The sequence below is a fragment of the Spea bombifrons genome, chromosome 1 (assembly GCF_027358695.1).
Source record: "Spea bombifrons isolate aSpeBom1 chromosome 1, aSpeBom1.2.pri, whole genome shotgun sequence".
NCBI classification, from domain to species: Eukaryota; Metazoa; Chordata; class Amphibia; order Anura; family Pelobatidae; genus Spea; species Spea bombifrons.
In genome coordinates this window covers 56,671,487-56,691,692 of record NC_071087.1, presented here as the reverse complement: position 1 = coordinate 56,691,692, position 20,206 = coordinate 56,671,487, and the positions used below count along the sequence as shown (strand labels likewise).

At 35.3% G+C, this 20,206-nt stretch overlaps 1 protein-coding gene across 1 annotated transcript in view; it reads left to right on the top strand.

Moving 5' to 3' along the window:
• EPHA5 (EPH receptor A5) overlaps positions 1 to 19,940 on the top strand; it is a 141,311-nt gene extending 121,371 nt beyond the window's left edge. Inside the window, exons 7-17 of the mRNA XM_053461697.1 lie at positions 1,511 to 1,670; positions 2,824 to 2,929; positions 6,668 to 6,735; positions 7,737 to 7,862; positions 9,013 to 9,198; positions 12,269 to 12,330; positions 12,458 to 12,667; positions 12,984 to 13,133; positions 15,606 to 15,799; positions 17,611 to 17,766; positions 19,016 to 19,940. Coding sequence (XP_053317672.1) covers positions 1,511 to 1,670; positions 2,824 to 2,929; positions 6,668 to 6,735; positions 7,737 to 7,862; positions 9,013 to 9,198; positions 12,269 to 12,330; positions 12,458 to 12,667; positions 12,984 to 13,133; positions 15,606 to 15,799; positions 17,611 to 17,766; positions 19,016 to 19,121 — 1,524 coding nt within the window. The 3' untranslated portion in view covers positions 19,122 to 19,940. The remainder of the gene's footprint in view (positions 1 to 1,510; positions 1,671 to 2,823; positions 2,930 to 6,667; positions 6,736 to 7,736; positions 7,863 to 9,012; positions 9,199 to 12,268; positions 12,331 to 12,457; positions 12,668 to 12,983; positions 13,134 to 15,605; positions 15,800 to 17,610; positions 17,767 to 19,015) is intronic.
• Positions 19,941 to 20,206: the final 266 nt, after the last annotated feature.

The following is a 20,206-nucleotide window of genomic DNA, read 5'->3' as shown; positions in this document are numbered from 1 at the left end:
ATCTGTTGCAAATCATTTTTGGCCCATTCGCAGATGTCTAGTAATGAATCTGGCTTAACCAATTCATTGGCTCAACCTGCAATAATTATATACACGTTAAGAAACCCAAAACATGTTCCGTTGTCTGTTTAAAAATAACTTACTTATAACGATATAACATTGTAAATGATTAGAGTTATAAATGTATAGATCTATTCCCTGCATCCACCGATGGAGACCCTTAAACACCTTCTTTATATGGTGTAGGTGCGCTTTTTCATTAAACATAAAAGAAAAAATGTTAAGTAAAAGAGGACACAATATCTTATGTAATATAATAGTAATTAAGATTTTTAATAAAAGCTTTTAATACTATTTCGATAAAACATTAGAATTTGGAGTTTTGGAAAGCCTTGCCAACATTGCATATAGCAATGGTATTCTACAATGCTACTTGTCATGCTACAATGCTACAACTCTTGTCATAATCGAGGCTTGTAGCCATATACGGCCAGAGAAAGTAAACCCATTATATTAAATCATTAAATCATTAATTAGGTCTGTGGCTTAAGCTTCCATTTGATACAACCCTCCCCATTAAAATGTTTGATATTGCTGTTGTAGTGAATGAAACTGGTAGTTGTATATATTGTTCTGTGTTGTGCCTACTAGCTTTTTAATGGCATTAAATAACAGTGAGGATTGAAGGTCAGCACCCATATACATAATTCGTTCTATGGATTTAAAAGCTCTGGAGTTTTGAAACATATGACATGCCTTTTATTGAGGTTATATCATGCTGTTTATTAATATTTCTCCTTAATCCTGCCAAAGGCTAGCGAATGAAAATGTTGTGGTAGTTTATAGTTCCCTACTTAACTAAAACTTTATTAAGTAGTAAAGCGTAGTTCTATAACAATGATGTGTGTTTTACATGCAGTGCTAATTTTAGTATATTTACTCCAAGTTTACAGTGTGTTTCCTTGTAATGGTGCTGTTTAAGTGACCACTATGGCATTATACGCAAATAAACCCGCCATTTTCAGAAGCTTTACATACACATAAAAAAACCGGGAAAACATGTATGAATGTCTTTAGTTTCTTTGGCAACAACTCATCAGTGTTTTGTTTTGTAATAAATGACAGTTATGCATTCCCTAAAAAAATAAGAATTATGCTAAATCTGTCATGATTAAAGAAATTTTTCAAGGGTTTGGGCATTCCTAAATTTTACGACTAATGTATTTAATGTTATAAAAGTAGTGATTTCACCAAAGTAGCCGGACCTTTAAGAGCTTTGTCAAGGTGTTAGTTGAAGGGCATCAGTGTTTACCCATCTGGTGATCTTCTCCATGCATCAGACCTTATCCTCCCTTGGACATTAGTGGTTAGTCTGGGAAGAAGTCGATGCTAAATTGTAGAATTTATAATTGAACGGTTAAATATCCCACAAGTTCTTTGACCGATTTGTCTATTCGTCCTTGTATTGGTTTCATGTTCTTGGTGTTCTTTTTTTTTCTTCTTCAACAAGGACCAAGAAACAAGCTACACAATCATCAAGTCAAAGGAGACAGATATCACAGCAGAAGGGTTAAAGCCTGCATCCTCCTATATATTCCAAATACGAGCTCGCACTGCTGCTGGGTATGGAACCTTCAGTCGGAGATTTGAGTTTGAAACCAGCCCAGTGTGTAAGTCATTTTAATTACTGTCATCTCATATCCATGTAATAGTTACCAGAAAGACTCAGCAAATCAATACTGTAACAGGGGACTGTCATTCATACACTTCCTCTCTGTGGAACTAGTGTATTAAGTCAAGAGACTTTGTGTTAGTCACTCAGATGGGCTTAATAATATATTGACCCTTGATTTCTTACCTGTTCTAACCCAGTTGTGGGTAGTACTTATTAATCTGTCCTTGGTTTATAGGAAACCTTTTATAATGTCCCCCTAATACCCCAAAATATATAGTAAATTATTATTTGGATGGGATTTTTGCAAAGAAAAAATATACAGGTATATGGTGGTTTATAAATTGATGATTAGTTATAGCTTGTTGGTCCAGGGAGAAATCAATTAGGATTTGAGACACAACTGGAAATCCCTTCAAAGTGGGGTTTTTTGCTTTCTTCTGTATCAAAAGCAAGGTTAAACATGATATACTTCAGTGTTCTCAACTTGTTTCTTAAAAATCCAACTATATCCATATATGTAACTGTAATTTAATAAAAGCAATTAAGTAAATACAGATATATATATATATATATATATATATAATACAGATAAAATAACATTAAAATGGGATTTTTGGTTTGTATATAAGTAATAGATGTAGATGACTGTCCCTTTAAAAATAAATATAAAAATAGCAGATAGAAAAAAATCTATAAGATTAACCCCTTAAGGACAATGGGCGGTCCCTAAACCCATTGAAAACAATGCATTTTTAGCCCGTACATGTACGGGCTTTGTCATTAAGGGGTTAATATTGATTTCTTTAATGATGGATGGAATCAAAAGAGACATTTAACCTTCAGAGGACCCTGCTGAGCTAATTATTGCTTTGTGATACTTTCCTTATCCCGCTGGAAATTAAAGATTGGGGAAAAAAACAATGCATGCTATGTATAAAAATATTTTGATATAGCCAGACAGCTTATTAGTTATCAGCTGTATCACACTACACAAGTGCATTTAGGATAATCAATCAGGTTCTTGCAGTTGATGCAATATCTTAATCCCAACAGTTTGCTACATTTGCAGAGCCACAGAAAGAAACTCCAGAGCCTCCTGTGTGTTGGTTATTGAATCCATAATCTCTTTTTTCTGTTTATCTACTCAGCATTTGCTGCAACCGGTGATCAAAGCCAAATACCTATAATTGCTGTTTCGGTCACTGTGGGGGTTATTCTGCTGGCCGGTGTTGTCGGTTTTCTTCTCAGCGGAAGGTATGTAGGATTGTGTCTTGGTGCAGAAGCTGAAATGAGATAACATATTTGGGTTTTTAACATTTACCTACCTGCGCAACTTCTTGCACTCTGCTCTTTCATTCATACTTTTGTTAAGGTTTAAATTTATGATAAAAGAAGGAAAACAAAGAGCTTGAATAGGGCAGGGGTAACAAATCCTTGGTTGGATGTGTCAATACCTACACAAACAATAATTTACTTCATTTTAATTAACATTAGGAGATTTTTTTGGTGAATTATTCTCATTATATTATTACATGGTAAACCCCAGTGAAGGGAATTTTAAAGTGTATAACTTATGTAGTGTCCACCTAAACATATCACCTGACATGTTACATACTACCGCCGGTTAGCACCAGTGCTGGCTCGGCCAGTGTTGCAGGGGCACATCTTTCTTGCCACCAATAGTCTGGTTCAAGAATTGTCAGATCATGGATCAGATTGGGAGCTACAGCTAAACTTTATTTTATTTTTGTGTTTAAAGATTTACAAAGTACTTTAATATGAATGTTTTGTTAAAATGGCTGGGACACTGGAGACTCCGTTAACCCCTTAAGGACAATGGGTGGTCCCTAAACCCATTGAAAACAATGCATTTTAAACCCCCGTACATGTACGGGCTTTGTCATTAAGGGGTTAAAGTCCGTACCTAGTGGATTGGTTATTGTCGTGCACTAGTGTAAACTCTTTTGCTTGAATGCTCATTATGCATATTCCTCAAAAACGAACTCTTTATTAACTTGTGGAAAAAAAGCAAACATCGTCACCAGAATGTATAGACTGGGATAATGGGGAAAGTGTTATGTAATTACATGTGCCTTCTACAGAGCAGTTTATCAACTATAATAAGAGTTACAGCCTGCCCCTTTACAAGCACAAGAAAATCTGAATTATGCAATCCTGTTTTAAAGGTACTTACCTTGCCTCATTGTGGATCAACAAAGATTAAAAAACAACATATGCTCTTCTAAGGGTAAAATAATTATAATTATATTCGTACATTTATTACAAAGCTTTAGCCTCCTCAAAAGATTGAATGAATTATAATGATCTGTGGCATCACTGGTTCGATCTAGGGATAAAGGTCAAACACAAACCAAGTCAATGGAGGAATTTTAATTAGATAATTAATAATTTCCCATTGTTGTCCATAGAAGCCTCTGCTTCGTAAAGTTCCAAGATATACTCCACAGTAAGTTTTGATCGCCTTTACCTGTATGCGTAACGAATAATTCATCTGGCTTTCTAGAAGGTCTCTGGATAATTAGGGCCGAATCAAGTCATAGCATACATGTATTTGCATATAATACTGGTACTTGGTAACTAATTTGCAAGAAAACGCGGGCACTAATGATTTACCCCTAATTACATATTCATACAGTTTAAATAGGTTTGTATATTAAGTATTTTGCTTGCATAGCCTCTAACAGCTATTAGCTCCGGGGGAATATTGCACTTCTTACAGGTCTATTACATTGCTAAATGGTATAGCTAAATAGTAGATAAAATATATAATTATTTTATGCAAGCATACATATATATATATATATATATATATATATTATATGTTAATTTTTATTATTTGTATATTTTTTTTATAATATATTAGATTTTAATGGCAAGAATATGCAACATGTAAGTTGATTTATAAACACTAAACTGGAACATTTGTCCACAAACTGCTATGTATGGAGAATTTTACAAGAAAAAAATCTATAAATTCAGGAAATATCCAGGGAACAGCTTGTCCAGGGAATATTAGAGATGTCCCGATTTTCTTTGATAGTAGGACTTAAATGCTGCTCCATTTTAACCTTGCTAAATTTCTCCCATGGGTTGCCACCTAATATGAATGAAAGTTTTCTATAATTCATTGTTTATGCTACTGTATATATTTAAAGAGTTCAAGAGATATGAGGGCCAACAGCTCTGTCTACTGCCTTGGATAAGATAATAAAGGAGGAACCATTTAGCGATGACAGAAGAATATGCCCTGCTTGTTTAAGCATCTCCTGTATCCCAATAGAATAGACATCCCTTTTTTATATAATGACGGGTTCTTGGATTCAGTGCAGAAGCCCCTGATATATGTCAGATCTGTCAACATTATTCACAGATCATTTTATGATCTGTGCATTTCAATGCATGTCAGTGCAGCGTTAGTTTATTTTGTTTTGTAGAAAATATAAAAGGTTAGACCTGTATCTCAGAACAAAGCCATGGAATCCTTCCGCCAAAGTTTCAGGTATCTACGTGATAAGGGCACAGAGCTGACATTTTGTTTGTTCTGGAAAGGTGCTGTATTTTGTGGCAGTTATATATTCTATTTTATGTCTATTTACCCTTTTTACTTAATATAATGACGCTTCCATTTTTTTTTTACATGCACCAGTATATGCTATACAAGTTTTCATTTAGTACCAATCAAAATATGCTGCCACATCTCACATCTTAATTAAGGAATAAATAAAAGATGTGTAAGGGGGGGGGTTCTGTGTATCTGGGTCCCTTCAACAGAACTTCAGAATTGGTCCGTGCATTGTAGTGCTATACAAATAGAAGGCCCTGGAATTCAGCATTAATAGAAGGGCTGACAGCCCTGGCAGTAAACATTGATAAAAAGATTGCTTTCCAGAGTATAGAAAAGGCATTAACATATATATATATATATATATATACAGGTTGGAGTTCTTTAAAGTTGGATTAAACTCTTGAGTGGCAAATGAGAGGGAGAAGCTTGTAAGTGAGGTCATACTAGGCTTTAAAAGGAAGCACTAGAAAGGTACCCTTTTTGGATAATTTGCCTCCCCCCCCTCCATTTTCTCCTTTAGCTTAATCTAAGTGCCTGTGACGAGGGTCCTTGAGGTCTGACATCAGCGCAGGGGTTTGCTGCCTGAGGTACAGCTAACTTTTTTGTCCCTAGCAAAGTAGCTACCTACAGGACTCTCCATGGATCGGGGACCATAGTGGGTAGGATGGTGGCTACCGTGCAGTAGAGGTTATAGCGTTAGCCACCCAGCAAGATCAATATTACGCATATCATGTCAGCAATCCCAAGGACCGCATATCATACTCAGTTAGCCAGTTCAGGCTACCAATTTGACGATGTTATGGTAGAAATAATATGGTTATATTTGTTAGATACATATCCAATAATCATAAAACTGTGATCATTATAATCCAGCATACCTCTGTGTCATTATTATAGATAGATTAATGACATTTTAACATTGCACAGTCAAGGTTGCCCCAGATCGCAAAAGGATTCCTTCTTCTCTTAGGTCATTCTCAGATCAAGTATGCAGACTTTTCATCATTGTATACGCTTAGGAATATAAGGTTATCCGGAACATGTATTATTTCAAACATAACAGTTTAAAAAAAATATATATATTATTTGATTCCTGAGCTGAATCATCTGCTGTAACTCTGCCCAAGAGCAAATATTAATGACTAAATAAAGAAATGTATTTTGACCTCCTTTATCCAAGGAGCCAAGTCTCTTCACAACAAAAAGGGAGAAAAATGTGCCACTTGAGAAAAATCTTATCGTCCTACGATGTAACAAACATTCTCTAATGTTCCTTCTACAGAGACCTTGAATTTAAAATCTGTTTTGTGGCAAAAAAGGTTTTTACCATGCTATTTAGACTGAAGAAAATACATCAGATATGTGAAGGAAATGCTTACTCTAACGACTCAATTATTTTTTTTTAGGCGATGCGGTTACAGCAAAGCTAAACAAGATCCTGATGAGGAAAAGTTGCATTTTCACAACGGTCACTGTAAGTAGAATATTTAAAGTAGTTCACAAATGATCATAAGCGAGCTCAAAATGAGTAACTTATCCATTCACACAATATCATCTGAACTGCCAGCTCGACTGCAGTCAAAGTGACTTCAAGTCATAGTGAGTTACTATCACAGAAGGCTAGGTCCAGTTGAAAATGCGTTCCAATTAAACTAAAATCATATCAGCACTCCAGGAGGAGACACTTTGACCAGAACTCATTAAACTTAGAAGGACTGTCTTACTTGAAAACCACTAACTTTACAGACAGATTTGCAAAGACTTAATGCACATGACTTCCAACCAACTCAACTGATACATTCCATGACTAGCTCAGTGCAGTTCATCATGGAATGTGTCATGCTGTTAAGTTTTTGAGTCCACTGCTACTGATTGGCAATCTGATTTATATATAACTGTATTTGGCACAATAAACGGCAACAGCATCATTCTTCCTCATTGTAAATAAGGAATAGGAAAACAACAGGCCTCGCAACTTGGCAATTGATGGTATAGCCATTTCACAAGCTGTGCCATAGACACTGGCACCTGTAAGCTACCTGGCCCAGGCATCTGTTAACCATTGGTCTACCAGCCATTTGTCTAAATAAAGTGTTTGATATGTTTAGCTCTTTTGATCGGCTCAGTAAAGAATGCACAGTTGTTAAGGAAACCTGCTTTATAAATTGATTATGAATAATATATATGTATCATATAAAAATATGAATACATTTTAAATTTTTTTATTGTTTTAATAAAAAAGGGCATAAAATAATCACACTGTACGATTTACAATTTTAAATAATTCTACTTACAATTTTTGTAAACTTAATTAAACATCTATTCCAAATTTGTAATTTTAATACACCCTATGAAGACTTGTAGGGTTATCTTAGTTAACATTAGGTTTTAACCGTAGACATATTTATTATTGTACATGCTTTTTATTGGTTACCTGTGTAGTGTGATACCTAATATGACCTTTATACTCTGCAGTTAAGCTACCGGGAATAAAGACATATATTGATCCTCATACCTACGAGGATCCAACCCAAGCAGTACATGAATTTGCTAAGGAGATTGATGCCTCTTGCATAACCATCGAACGAGTTATTGGAGCAGGTATGGAATATTTTGAAATAATGTTAAATCTTTAAGTTTACTAAATGTTTGTCATTTCTTGAATTACAGTCATTATAGAAACTATTAGACTTGTGAATTCGGATTTGTACAAATTGTAAATTTACAGAAATTTGTTAAATTCGGTAGATTCATAAAAAGCTACAAAAATAAGGGCAGACCCCCCACACACACATCGGACAAAAACAAAGCAAAAAGTTCAAAATTTGCATCCAAAAAAAGTCCACATTGAATCACACTCTCACTCACTCTCTACATGTTTCCCTATGTTCGCTGATGACCACTTCCGCATCTTCTTGTGCGTCTTCTTCCTCATCTTCAATCGGGGAGAGGACATCACTGAAAGCGCTGTCGTTTTGGCGGAAGTTCCTGCTGGGTAAAGAGATGCAGACAAACATAGAAGAATGAAGGTAGAAAATTGAAGAGAAAAGAAAAGATGAAGAAGAAGATGCGGAGGTGGTCAGCAGAGTGAATTAGAGTGAGCGAGAGAGAATGCGGGCAACAAATTTTGTTCCTACATTAAAAATGCCTCTGAATTTTCTGCGGAACAAAAATGTGTTGCCTGAAAATGAATGGGCCAACCAAAACCGAAACATTTGCCTGAAATGACAGCTCGAATTGGCATGATGTCACTCACTATGAGTTTTATGAGGAGAAAGTTGTGAGTTCTAAATAGTAATACCCAATTAATTAACACAGCGGTGCACAAACCTAGGCCTTGATGGCCACAAAACAGAGCATAATTTTTGGATAGCTCAGCTTGAGTTGCAGTTATCTCAATTATAAAGGAATTCAATTACTGTTTTGTCCAAAGATACACATCATTTCTGACCTGCTTGCAGTCCTCAAGTTGTACACCACTGATTTAACTGTTTGAGTATCCAAATATTGCGCAACTCAATTGTTAACATTGCAGAGAGTTAAAATGTTAGGCCTGAAAATCGAAATCATTAATACACCTAAGGCTTAAATTAGTGTTGTTCATCAGGGATCTTGTATACTAGAGAGGTATACCGGTGGAGTAAACTCATGTCCTATTGGAAGATCCAGTTGTATAATATTATGTCTCCTAAAGCTGTCATACTTTCTTACGTCTGACTTCAACAATTTTATTGGTGTTTTGTTGGTGCAGGTGAATTCGGGGAAGTTTGCAGTGGACGAATTAAACTGCCAGGAAAAAGAGAGTTTCCTGTGGCAATCAAAACCCTTAAAGTTGGATATACTGATAAACAGAGAAGGGACTTTTTGGGTGAAGCCAGTATCATGGGTCAGTTTGACCATCCAAACATCATCCACTTGGAGGGCGTTGTAACAAAAAGTAGGTATAACGAAAAGTGTTATTGAACATTAACTTAGTTTTGCCTTTAATGGTCATTTGGAATACATGGAGACTGAATATATTATGTTTGACCTAGAAAAAAAAAAATTATGGATGTCTTCTTCTCAATATGAAGTCTAGTGATATCCATTAGAACTAGAATGTACATAACAAAGAAGATAATTAGAAGTACAAATAAAAAAACTATTGCTGTTACTAATCTTAAACAGTACAGTATTTGAGTTGTATAAAATAATATTATTTTGGATTATTTTGTAGACTGTAATGATTATAAAAATAAATGCCTATACCCTGCAAGTTTCTATTTTTCAGTTGCAAAGTAAAGCTTCAAGATCTAGTTCAAACATTTGCATTATTACGGCTGTGGCTTTTTTCTACATGTTCCATAAACATTGAAGAAACTATTTATTATAGCTTTATTACAATTGCACTTATAAAGCCCTGTTGCTTAGACTATGATAAAATAGACAGCTTTCCAATGAAATAAAAAAAATCTCAATTCCACATTATATTTCATAATTTCCTGCAGTGCAAAATTGTTTGAAAAAATCACTAATAGCTTTAAGGGTTTTTTTTATAGCTAATACATATTTGACATGATGTCTTTTTTTTTTCTAAATTTCATGTAAATTGAAATGAAATTCCAGCTTTGCAGTGTTATTTTCTTTGTGATCTTGTTAAAGCAGCCACTTGACTTATAACGTGACTTCTAATTTGCTATGTTATTTGTGTCTTTAATTTCATGCCTCCTGATCCAGTGCTAATGTGCTCAACAATTACTTTCAGACTGTAGCACAGACGAGGAAATAATGAAAAAAATAGAAAAAAAAAGAAACTATTATACAGAACTATTGCAATCAGGATGAGTTTAGGAAGGTTTAGAAAAATTAGGCATAATAGTTTTTTTTAAATACACTGAGGTACAAAACTATTGCTATATTACAAGTAGATAAAGATTACATACATTATTAAAATTGGCCGCCAAACAAAAACAGATTTATTATTATTGTTGTATGTAGCACCATCATATTCCATAGCACTGTAAGTAGCATATAACATAACATTTGACTTAAAGAAACAACTGTTGAGGAGGGCCAAGCTCAAACAAGCTTACAATCTATAAATGATAAGGCATGGGATGGGCATTAAACCTACTTAGGATAGACAGATGGCCATCCTGAATGTAAGATGAGACCAGAGACTCATTATGGCATTAGAACAGGAAAAACAGGCAGACTATATGGGCCGAAAGATTCTAACCTATGTTTCCATCGTCAGCTTCCTTCTCTTATCATACTATTACTGTAATCATCAGATACCTAGTAGTGTTTCACTTCTGTACATGGCTGTCTTTGGTTCTCTGGCACTCTAGCAACCAGTGAAAAGCCACTCATAACAAGAATGACAGTGTGGATATTTCACAAACTCACAAAGAAACAGTAGTAGCTAGAGGCAACAACAGCCCAAGCATGGAACAGCAGATGATAAATAACAGTATTTATTAGAGTTAAAAAAATCAATGAAGAAGAGCGTAGGGGTATGTTCTTTGGGTGCTGATGCTTCTTGACTATACTTCTGAAGCAACCATCTTGGAAGGTTCACTGGTAACAAGCGTCATCTTTCCCATGGGGCAATTTCATGTGTATAAACAGATTATGTGGATTAGGGCTCACCATATGCAGTACTACAGACCTAAAAGCTATTTTTCATAGATACATGTAACTTTTCTGCTTACAGAGAAATCTCTCCAACTTTTTTAGTAAATATCATCAACCATATTTTTTTGTCTTATGTTTTGGAGCAAATCATTCCGTGACATAAAGATTAAAATACACATCAGTTGAAACACATAGCGATATGACATAAAAATACAGGCTCGGGGTCGTGGGTGGCAGAAGGAAAGTGGACAGGGAGTAGGTGTCACTAATGACCATATACCACTCCCCTGGCCCCAAACTGAACCGGTGATCATGGAAGAAGGGCTTCACCTGGAGACTCTGGGTCAAACCTGGACAATTACAATGTACATTGATTGCTGTGAGCACTAAATCATAGTTACATTTATTTTTAATCCCATATGCTTTTAAACTGTCAAGAAATAGAATAAAAATGAAATTAGGGCCTTCTTATTCAAAACAAGAACAAAACCTCCTAGCTACCTAGGCATAAGTGTGTGTGTATATATATATATATATATATATATATATATATATATATATATATATATATATATATATATATATATATATATACAAACAGGCATTTCTGTTGGGAATAAACATTTAAGGAAAATACTGCATGCCCCAGATATACATGATGTGATTCTTTCATTGACAGCTTCTAAATTATATTTGTTTCATATTAACAACGCTTGAATAGATAACATGTTGCCAGCATAATTGCAATAACAGCAACATAGCTACAGTTTTGTCAGAAATAAATCCAACTCTTATTTATTATATTATTCTTGCTTTCATATGAGATTATCGTGTGTTTATACAGCAGGATAAAGTCCCAGGTTGCCTTACTAATATTAGAATCTGTTAAGGGCCCCCCTGACTGGCAGAACTCCAGGGCCCGGTCGCGGTCGCGACCCCTGCGACCCCAGTAGTTCCGCCACTGGCTCTTCTGCATCATCCTCTATTTTCATTTTTACCCTTTTTTACTTGCAGAACTCTTTATTTACTCTATATTTTTTATTTAATTTCCTGCTTCACTTGGGTAAAAGTGATAACGCTGTCCTGTCAGCAGGTTTCATATTTTGCATGCAAATTTTATATAGACGCCATTAAAAATAATGCATAAGATGAAGATTCCAGTTGCTGAGAAAAACAATTGTTTGCTTTTTAAATGGCCCTGCATGGCTACCGCTGTGCTGGGCAAATTTATCGGTAGTGAGCCATTACTGCGTGGACAATCTTTCAGTGTCTCCAGATCTTATATAATTATATATACCGTATATATATTTATATCAGAAAATGCCTTTGATTAACAAGAAGTTTTTAAAGTATAAATCCCTAACTGTGTTTTTTTTATATTATTTACATAGGCAAACCAGTAATGATTGTGACAGAATACATGGAAAATGGCTCACTGGATACTTTTCTTAAGGTTAGTGTCTGTCTATTGGTTAATTTTTTAAAAAAAAAGAATAAATTATTTCACCACAGCATTTTGCACGTTTTTTTCTTAAAACAAAAATACAAATGTCTTAACTGTTTTAATATTTACTCCACAGAAAAACGATGGCCAGTTTACTGTAATTCAGCTGGTAGGAATGCTGAGAGGGATTGCATCTGGCATGAAGTACCTTTCTGACATGGGATATGTACACAGAGACCTGGCAGCAAGAAATATTCTGATAAACAGCAATTTAGTATGTAAAGTTTCAGATTTTGGCTTATCCAGGGTCTTGGAGGATGATCCTGAAGCAGCTTATACAACCAGGGTAAGATACTAAAAAAAAAACAAAAAAAAAACAAACTATATATAATATAATCTATTATAAGTCAGGAGTAGAATGACTGGAACTAATTTGTTAATGCATCGGTTTGGAATATGGTGAAAATAGGGTTATGGTGGGAGTGGATGGAACCATCATCAAAACATGGCCTTGTGTTTTTACATCACCTCTATAAAATGGGGTCTCTAGGTTTTTTTCTGTAGACTTGGTTGTCTTGGGAATTTTTCTTCACCTTTTTTTGACTTGTAATTAAAATAAGAAAACAAAAAATAGATTACATTTTTTTTTATGATGTCCAAAGGGAGGAAAGATACCAATCCGATGGACAGCACCTGAAGCCATTGCGTTTCGTAAGTTCACCTCTGCAAGTGACGTCTGGAGCTATGGGATAGTCATGTGGGAAGTCATGTCCTATGGAGAGAGACCATACTGGGAGATGACAAACCAAGATGTAAGTGCTTTACTGAATGTTCCTATATCCAGATATTCTACTATATGAGCTAAAACGCAATATTTTGTGTAGTTTGTTAAATGCATCCTGCTGCATTGAGTCGCCTATATTGCTTTACCTAAAATGGACACCCTCAAAATACCATATTTGATGTCATTTTCAAGACATTGCAGTTGAAGGTAACACCACTGCAGTAAATATAAACTCATTTATTAGCTAATAACAGCACGTACATCAAAACATTGCTTTCTTCTACATATTGCTTGATCTCGAAATTGAAAAATCAAACTGGAATTAAAGATGCGGCAACATGTTTTTTTTTTAAATATAATTGGCTTATTTGGAGTAAGAAATATGCATTTACACATCAGATGTACTAAACTGATCACATAATCAGTTGCTGAAACTGATTGCAAGTGCACGTCTGAATCGATTTAGGGGACTGTTTATGCACATCAGAATTCCCCAGAACCATTGTGATGATGCATTTGATATAGATGGAACAATAAATTCACACCTGTTTTGATTCATTTAGATGCTGTGCTTTCTGAAAACAGAATTTTATTCAAAATATAGGCTGCTCCCAAATCTGATGTGATGCCTAATTTTATTACCGGTGTTGTCTCAATTATTAAAGGGGTCCTGGACTGCCTTTTGCCTGATGAATCGACATCACTGATTTCATGCAATTTAGAGAATAAAGTTGGACCTGAATCTGATGCAAAGTTGTATTTTAGGTCCTCAGGTCTCCCATAGGGAACTTGAAATCTGTCTTTTGGATGATCCGACACCAACTTTTTAAATCTATATTAGAGCGTTAATGGACCACTTGTGGTCCCTTTCAGCCACCTGCAAAATCAGCAACTTGAGTTTGCCCCTCCATCATTAAAAATAAAAGATGACAATTTTAACCATGTCGTAGTGCTGGCCCCTTGTTCCATTTAAGCGATCCTGGGCGCAGGATTTATCTGTCTATCTCTTAGTTCAAACAATTTACAGAATATATATTAAGCTCTTAAGTGGACCTTGAAAATGTTTGGGTTACAAGAAAATAAGACTGCCCAATTAGTTGGAAATTAAATATCCACTTATTTTCATTATCTTACCTTTAGACGTTTGTTAAGCACTGCTGACAAAGGACCATACAACACTATGGCCAGATTAAAATCTTGGAACAAAGCTTATTGGAGTCTCCTATATTAAAATGACAAGGCATGTCTAGATAATTCCCTTCATCTAAAATGAGATTTTAAGAGGTTTTTTTCAAAATTCACAATAAGCAGTTACAATATCCAGATCCCCCAATCCATGAATACGTGTATTTGAGTCCCTGTCAGCTTTCCTTTTTTTGTAATATTGAGCCTATTGACCTTGTAAAATTTAATATTTCATGTGATACACTATAGGATTAATGATATAAAGGAGGATTTTATAACTGATATTAGCTGGTTTTTAATAATGTTTTATCTTATCTGAAAAGAGACAATAGACGTTGGCTCTCTGAATACACATGATATATGAAAGGCTGTTATTCTTCAGTGTCGCCCTGGCTTTATATTTGTATATTATGAATAGATGATTTCACTCTTTATGTGCGTACATCACTTTCTGATCCCATGAAACTTAGATTTGCATCTAAATATGATTGACTGGTTCCTAAATATTACAAAACACTAACCCCCACATCGTGCTTTCATTTAGAAGGTTCTCGGCCTCCAAAATAAATGTTTAACGTTCATATATACAGTTTGACAAAACACAACCATTGGTGGAGTGGAGTTTGGCCTTAGAATACAAGGGATAAATCTATGCCCCACACTGTAAATTATTAGTTTTTGTGTTAAACATTAGTTTTTGTTTTCTTTCATCCACTTAATAATCCTGAGTTTTCCATTTTTGGCTATTTAAGTGTGAAAGGCAATGATAATGTTAAACAATGAGGTAGTTGCTATAGGGGATTCTCTTCAGATCTGTGTGTACTACACAATTATAACGCAAATTACCTCAAGCAGTATAAAACTCACTGAGAGTATCGTAGAAATCAGCCTTTATAATGAAATCACATAAGAACAGGTTACAATTAAATAAACTAGTTTCAGTTATAAAGCAAGTAAATCGTTCTTTGTTTTTCGTATTGCATAGAAGCTGCACAATTATTTTAGAACAATCTGGGATAACTTTAAGCGAAAGCTCAATCTGTAAAACTCAACATTACTCAACAATTCCACATATACATATAACATGTGATAACATATAATTGTTTCTTTAAAACATAAAATGATTAAACAATGTAATTTTAATTTAAAGACTTTTTCCCATACCGATCTCAATTGGTTTAATGTCTATGCCATTGTGTTTACATAAGGTTAACCTTCGTAATGCCATAATTAACCTTAATGTACACCTTCCCTTCACTAAGCTTGTAAGTTAAAAAAAATGAATGTCGGGAAATAATGAATTTGTCTTTATTAGGTAATAAAGGCTGTTGAAGAAGGTTACCGTTTGCCAAGTCCTATGGATTGTCCTGCTGCATTATACCAGCTCATGTTGGATTGCTGGCAGAAAGACCGAAACAGCAGGCCCAAGTTTGAAGAAATTGTCAACATGTTGGACAAGATGATCCGTAATCCAAGCAGCTTGAAGACACTTGTTAATGCATCAAATGGGTAAAAATAACATAATTTTACATTATGTAAAGCGATTTTCTCTTGTTTAATTAATATATGAAAATTGAAGGTTAAAATGAAATATAATTAAGCCAGCACAGTTGGATATCTACTTTTAAGTATTGTGGGATAAATAATATGCCCCTCAAGCAAATGGCATGGGATGAGGGGGAGGCAAAGAATGGCGTGACTTCCATAGGGTACTATATGTTAACCCCCAGGGAATGGGGTAAGGGAGGTATAGTATAGTATATATATATATATATATATATATTCCCAAAACTTATTTTAATTCTGCCTGCTCCACCGCACACAAGGTGGGGAGGCAATTTTTAGATTTCCTGGTTAGTAGGAGGTCCTGTTTTGCTTTTTTCTCATTAATTTATTTATATTGTGACAGGTGTTTTTGTACCTGGTACAGGTAGGGAGGGCCCAAGTGAAGGAACCCCTTCCTGTTCCATACCTCCTCAGTTTTCACAGGACAGTCCTGATTTCTAGGCATTGTCCTGCTATGCCATTTAGTTTCCCACTTTTGTGGGTGGTGCGCAGCATGGGCCAGTTGGGAAGGTCCTCTGATGTAAACACTGACTGGCCCAAGTAGGTAGCTAAGTAGAAAAATCTGTGGAGGTCTGTGCTGTTGCTAGCATCACGAAGTGGCAATTTGGATAAGGTGGGTGGATGGCCATGCTTAGGGACCTTCTTACTGGCCTCTTGCCATACCCCTCAATGCAGGTGTCCCAACTTGGATGCCTGAAATGTTCCGGGGTATCCTGTTTTGCCTATATTATATACCTCACAGGTCTGCAAGGTTATTCCATTAGTATAAGTAAAATTAGCCGCCGTGCAATAGCGGTAATTATCACCTATTAGAAGTTCTAGAAATAATTTTACCTTAGTACAGTGTTCATCAGCCCTCTCCTCAAGGCACGCCTAACAGTCCAGGATTTAGGTATTAGTCAGATGTGTAGATGTGTCTAAGGTGTTGTATAAATAACAAACAAAAACACCTTAAACATCCCTGAGTAACACCTAAATCATGGACTGGTAGGTGTGCCTTGAGGAGAGGGTTCAGGAACATTGCCTTAGTACATTGTTCGAATTATTTTGGGGACAGGCTGACAAGGCAAGATTGAATGTTGCTGCATTTACTGAAATACTAAAACCAACATTTTTACAACATCTGCTAACTGTGGCATGGTTATATGAAGTGTGCCTTTAATGGAAGCACACAGCGAGGAACATGGGTGGGTTGGCAAGGTCCTCTGACTGGCCCATTGAGGTGAAAACTCAGGTCTAGCTTTTGCAGCTCCCTTGCAGATACTGCTTGTCTCTTGGAGACACTAACATTGAGAGGTGGCTATTCGTGTAAAGTCAAGCAGGTGGCCATGCTTCCCATCCCACTCTCTCCCAGGGCCTGTACCACCCTGCCTCTTGCCACACACCCCAGCACAGGTGTCCTGATTTGGAGATTTGAAATGTTCCAAGTATGCAATATATATATATATCTGCTTGTAATTCTTGATCATTTGTTAATTGTTTTCTCAATTTTAACAGAACCTACAAGAGGTTCAGGGCAGAAAAAATAATCACAAGACCACAAATTTCGGCTTCCCTGATGTCCATTACTAAAAACAAAATATTGTTTTAATAAATTAAGAATTGTTAAAAAGTATAGGTGATAGTTCAGGTGATAGTTCTAATTTTAATAACAATGCAGTGAAACAAATACATTTTTGCCAGTGTATATTCACAGGCCATAATAAACTCTTGACAAATAAGAATTTCCTTTTGTCATATATGTCTCATTGCAGGATTTCAAATTTATTAGTTGAGCATAGTCCTCTTGGAACCGGTGCTTACAGATCAGTAAACGAATGGCTCGAAGCAATTAAAATGGCAAGGTACACTGATGCCTTTGTGGAGAATGGATATAATTCGATGGATGCTGTGACCCAAATGACTTTAGAGTAAGTAGCAACTTTGTTCCCTATTAATTTCTGTATTTACTCGAATGTCATTATACAGTATTGAAGGAACAGTCCAGTCTACAAAATGTTATTTTTATTTTACTGCATCTTTAGTTCTGGAAGCTAGAAAATGAGACTTCTCCAGTCCTCTTCTGGTTGCCTCAACTTAAGACATGAAGCATCAGTATATAAACTTCTTGCACACGCTCAAAAGCAGTCCCATTTAAGTCATTGAAGCAGCTGCCAGTTGAATGTATGCTAGCTAACATTGATGTTATATATGATTGACTTCTCCTATTGATTTCAATGGGGGCTCCACTGCCTGCTTTAAATAGAGGCAGTTGGGGAAGAGTTCAGACAGAAGATCTAGAACTGGAATTATAAGAATGTAGGGAACCTGATATTGATCTAAATCCCCATATAGTAAGATGGTAATTTTAACACATTGTATGCTGGTTCCTGCATTTTGGTTGTATACATTGTTACAGACCTAAGCATGCAGAACAGCTTTTCTTTTTCTAAATAAAGTTTGAAAATGATCATTTGAGAACTGAGACTAATTGTCTATGCAGTCTCGGCATGCTGATGACAGCTGCTTTACCATTGGGCCACTTATTGGACTATTTTGGGGGGGTTGTAGACCTACAGGCCATTACCATTAGTAATCCCAATAACTGGTACTTATTCATATTTATTACAGAAACTCCATATTTGTGTTATTTTAATCTAAGTGGTAGCAGGTAACCTAGTACTAGCTTAAGTAACTACACTTAACCCCTAGATCCAAGCAAACAAACACCTTTAGGCCAAAGTCTGTAAACCACTCTTGGCATTTACTCCTTCTGTGTTATTTTTAATGGCCTGTACAGTTGTTACCATGTACCATGTAAAGCCCTAATTACCCTTTATAATAATATAATAACATAATAATTTTCCACTTATACTAAGTTAGTACTCCCTATAGGGGCTAATCTTTATTATTGCATGTTTATGGAAAGCATTTTAGTAAAAAGGCTCATTTGCTGCAATAAAACAGCTAATAAGGCCCTTAATCCTGTATCATTGAAACGTATGACATTGGGGGGGGGACTGAATAAATAATCAATTTTCTTTTCTTTAGGGTGGTAAACATTATAATTTACCGTTGTAATATTTGTATGTGAGAGATATTAAATATAGGAAAGGTACGGGGAGATAATTGCTTCGATCCTTTGTGTCTGAGAGGCTTTGTATGTTTTTCCTTTTTCAGAGATTTGAGGAGATTTGGAGTCACTCTTGCCGGCCATCAGAAAAAGATAATGAACAGCATCCAGGAAATGAGGGCCCAGTTCTTAAATGGAATGGTGCCATTGTAATGGTGGTGTTCTCCAGTCCAGCAAACCTGCACTTTGTAACCTGCCCAGAGATTTACAGATACAATGAAAACTGAGATTTAAAAAAGGGAAGTATAGTGCTATTGGAAACTGAAAATAGCACGATGAACATACAACCAATAACCCCAAATCAGTATTTGACTCAAACTTCCATTTATTTTTTATTTTGTCCGTGTTATTATTCTTCTCGAGTAATTGCAACATGCATGGGATCCAGAATATGGACAGTGAGAGAGGTTAGCCATTCCATTGGCTTCTACAACAAATGACTTCCCATGATGCTCTGTACGGAAATTGTATATATAGCATCTTGCTTTCAAGCAGCACGTTAAGTACTTCCAAGGACTTACTTGAATGGGTCATATACAACAATGTTTTGCAGCCAGGGTCGACCTAGGGAAAAAAGCTGCGGTTTACTGACGTTTACTAAATTTCAATTGTTTATAAATGTGTATTGAAGAGCAATATGTCTAGATTTCTTTTTCTTGATCTTAGTTATCTTGGGTTTTTTTTTTTAATTCTTTTTTTCTTAAATTAAAAGAAATGCTGTTACACAGCATTAAGATATTAAAGCTAATGTATAAACATGTTGCTTGATCAATTGCAAATACAATATATTTATTTTCTGTGTTCTGGAATTACTGTTAGTTTGCTCTCTGGTGAGATTAATACATGATGTAATGAAAATGTATATACTGTATAGTTTGCTACACATCCAGTATTGTTTTTTTTTTTCACTTTTGCTTGTAATTTTGTGGTTATCTTGAAACACTTGACAACTTCCATGACGTATGAAAAGAATGGTAAAAAAAAAAAAAATAGGAACCTCAGATTTTTTTTCCGTAAGGTAAACATTGATATTAATGAACTAACTAAATACAGGGTACATCTCTTACATCTCATAGGAGGAAAAAATGCATATATTTAATTCTGCCTCTATCATTAATATGTATAGCTTCCATGTTTTGGGTTGCATATTCACTGTGATATATCTTCGTACAGCAAGGTACTCGAAAGTCAAAGATAACTAATCTTTTCAATCAGATGCTGACTGAGTTATACTGTAT